Source organism: Heptranchias perlo, unplaced genomic scaffold, assembly GCF_035084215.1.
Source record: "Heptranchias perlo isolate sHepPer1 unplaced genomic scaffold, sHepPer1.hap1 HAP1_SCAFFOLD_731, whole genome shotgun sequence".
NCBI classification, from domain to species: Eukaryota; Metazoa; Chordata; class Chondrichthyes; order Hexanchiformes; family Hexanchidae; genus Heptranchias; species Heptranchias perlo.
In genome coordinates, this window is record NW_027139763.1 from 52,019 (window position 1) to 55,720 (window position 3,702).

Consider the following 3,702-nt stretch of genomic DNA (forward strand, 5'->3'; position numbering starts at 1 on the left):
GGGGGGGGCAATTCGGCTAGGGGGGGCATCACATTTCCCCTCCCCCCTCACTTCCGCGTACCGGAGACCTGGAGTGAGCGAGGGAGGGGGCCCCCAGTGCCGAACAGACCTATCTCGGTCGCCCTCGGTACAAAGTCTCACACTCGGTTTGACTTCTCCGTACAAAATACTTCCAAATTCTTTTTTTATCGTGGCCTCTCCCCCTGCGCCCCCACCGCAGCCCCCCCCCCCAATCCCACCATTCGCGGGGGGGGGGGGGGAAGGGGGCCATTACGATGCACGCTGACATTTCTTTTCTGCGTGTCCCCTGTCTCCAGACACGAGCGGGTTAACCGTACCCCCCGAGTCTCCAATAACACGGACCCCTGGGGGCTGGGCGCGCGAAGCCAGAAGGGGCAGCGGGCTCTCCAGCCACCTTTGCCAACGGGCAGTGCCAAAGCTGACCGGGTGCGGTGGGCCGGGAGGGGTTGTGCAGGGGTCGCTGTGCGAGGGGTTAAAGTGCAGCACTGATTCCACTTTTCAAGTTCAGTTTATTTGAAGTTATCTCTGACCTCGATTTCCCCTCCCCCGCTTCTCTCCCCCCCCCCCCCCCACCACCCCGACGCCCCCTTCTCCCCCCCAACAATTCCCTTCCGCTCCGGGGTGGGGGGCACCCAATGGCCGACAGAAGCCGAGCGATGCCCCCCTGAAGTGGGGGCGCACGGCGGAAAACTGCAAAGTCAGGAATGGGGTATGTGGGGGGGAGATGGACGGGGGAAGGGGGGAGACGGACCGGGGGAGGGGGGAGACGGACAGGGGAAGGGGGGGAGACGGACGGGGGAAGGGGGGGGAGACGGACGGGGAAGGGGGGGAGACGGACGGGGGAAGGGGGGGAGACGGACGGGGGAAGGGGGGGAGACGGACGGGGGAAGGGGGGGGAGACGGACGGGGAAGGGGGGGAGACGGACGGGGGAAGGGGGGAGACGGACGGGGGAAGGGGGGGAGACGGACGGGGGAAGGGGGGGAGACGGACGGGGGAAGGGGGGAGACGGACGGGGGAAGGGGGGGAGACGGACGGGGGAAGGGGGAGGGGACGGACGGGGAAAGGGGGAGGAGACGGACGGGGAAAGGGGGAGGAGACGGACGGGGGAAGGGGGAGGAGACGGACGGGGGAAGGGGGGGAGACGGACGGGGGAAGGGGGAGACGGACGGGGGAAGGGGGAGACGGACGGTGGAAGGGGGAGGGGACGGACGGGGAAAGGGGGAGGAGACGGACGGGGGAAGGGGGAGGAGACGGACGGGGGAAGGGGGGGAGACGGACGGGGGAAGGGGGAGGAGACGGACGGGGGAAGGGGGGGAGACGGACCGGGGGAGGGGGGGAGACGGACGGGGGAGGGGGGAGACGGACGGGGGAGGGGGGGAGACGGACCGGGGGAGGGGGGAGACGGACGGGGGAGGGGGGGAGACGGACGGGGGAGGGGGGGAGTCGGACGGGGGAAGGGGGTGGAGACGGACCGGGGGAGGGGGGGGGGAGACGGACCGGGGGAGGGGGGGGGGAGACGGACCGGGGGAGGGGGGGGGAGACGGACCGGGGGAGGGGGGGAGACGGACCGGGGGAGGGGGAGGAGACGGACGGGGGAAGGGGGGGAGACGGACCGGGGGAGGGGGAGGAGACGGACGGGGGAAGGGGGAGGAGACGGACGGGGGAAGGGGGGGAGACGGACGGGGGAAGGGGGGAGACGGACGGGGAGGGGGGAGGAGACGGACGGGGGAGGGGGGGAGACGGACGGGGAAAGGGGGAGGAGACGGACGGGGGAGGGAGACAGACGGGGAGGGGGGAAAGACGGACGGGGAGGGGGCAAGGGGGTCGGGGGTGGGGAGACTGCCAGAGTAGGGGGGTGGGGAGTGTCAGGGTCGGGGGCAAATCCCACGCACACCCCCTCGAAATGCCCCGCCCCTGGTTTGTGCTTATTGATTCATTATCGATCAGTTGATTAATTAACAATTGGTTAATTAACAATTAATTAACAATTGGTTAATTAATTGTTCAATTGGTTTTTGGATTGATCAATTTTCAAACAGTTAATTATCAATTGGTTAATCAATTCAGTTAATTAATTGATTAATTATCAAACCATTAATTGATTGTTAACTGGTTAATTAATTGTCAGTTAATTAATTGCCAGTTAATTAATTATTGATCAGTTAATTAAATGTCAGTTAATTATCCATTATCAATTAATGATTAATTGCCAGTTAATTAATTATTGATCTGTTAATTAATTGTCAATTGGTTAATTATCAGTTAATTAATTGTCAATTGGTTGATTAATTGCCAGTTAATTAATTGTCACAGTTGATTGATTAATTGATTGCTTATTGTGGGGGCGCGGGGCCTCGCTCCTCTCCCCGTAACCCGCCCGCCGCGGGCCCCACGTCGTGGGCCTGGTCCCGCCGCGGACACGGACCCTCATCGCCGCTTTCCTGAGCAGCTGGCGGGAGTAGGAGATCTCGGGGGTGATGAGCCGCAGGCAGGAGGCGGCGAGCAGCGGGGGCAGCGAGAGGTTGCGGGGCAGCTGGTAACCCAGGATACTGACCCGGCGGCTGGGCTGCCAGGGCCGCAGGTCCGCGTCCTCGATCTGCGAGGCCTGTCGGGCCGGGGGCTCGGCTCCCCCGCCAAAGCAGGCACGGGCCAGCCGGCGATTAGCCTGTCGCAGGAGGCCCAGCTCCCGCTCCACGCACTCTAGGCCCAGTCCCCGGAGTTTCCTCCACAGGGTGGCATTAAAGTGCCGGTAGAGCCGGGTGTCCAGCCAGTTCCAGCCCCGGGCCCGATCGGGGAGGTCGCCGGCCAGCCGGGACCGCGAGGCCTCGCTCCTCGCGTTGAGCCGCACGTAGGTCACGTCGTCCAGGTCCCAGGCCAGCAGCCGGCGGAGGAGGACCAGAGACTCGTCAAAGTGCTCGGCCACCATAACCAGGGAGAAGACCGACTCGAGGCCCAGGATGAAGGCCTGCAGGTAGGCCTCGTCCGCCGGGTCCCGGTTGGGGTCGCCGCCCAGGTCGTAGACCAGCGAGTTGCGGGCGTACATGGCGTGGCGGTCGGCCGGCTGGTAGTAGGCCGCAGGCCTGCGGAGGAAGGCCGCGATCGAGTGGTCGGGCACGGCGCGGAAGGAGGCGCAGTGCTGGCCGTAGTAGGAGACCCCTCTCTTCGTCTGCTTAGCAAATACATTTAAAAAGAAGAGAATAAAATGGTTTAGAATTTTGTTTTAGACTGAAATCATGGAACTTTTACAAGATTGTTCACCCATTACACATGGATGGACATTATTTTGGCCCACGGGCTCCTTTCACCTTTCATATTCTACAATTTAAATAAGATATATATTTCCTCCGATGAACAGCACCAATTTTTATTTCTTTCATTTACTTTCCCCCCTAAAACAACTCCTCCTCCCCTCCCCCCCCCCCCCCACCAAGACCATTTCTCCCTCCAGAGTGCAGGCCTAGTTCCAGGATTACACAATGCAGCTTGGTAACCCGTTGCTGGGAGCTACACAAGAGTGAGAAAAGCTGACCAAAGCTCTCATCTTCCTTTCCTCCTCCACTTTGAGGAAGCTCTTGTCCTCATTGTGTGAGGAATCATTTGGACACGCCCATATCTTATCACTCAGTGGCACTGTTATACTGTCACACTGCACTTCTTTACATCTATTAAAATATATATAA

General features: G+C 61.5%; 1 protein-coding gene across 1 annotated transcript in view; it reads right to left on the bottom strand.

Moving 5' to 3' along the window:
• Positions 1-2,318: 2,318 nt before the first annotated feature.
• Positions 2,319-3,702, bottom strand: part of LOC137319105 (galactose-3-O-sulfotransferase 3-like) — a 2,712-nt gene continuing 1,328 nt past the window's right edge. The window contains exon 3 of the mRNA XM_067981469.1: positions 2,319-3,188. Within this exon, the coding sequence (XP_067837570.1) occupies positions 2,319-3,188 (870 nt within the window). The remainder of the gene's footprint in view (positions 3,189-3,702) is intronic.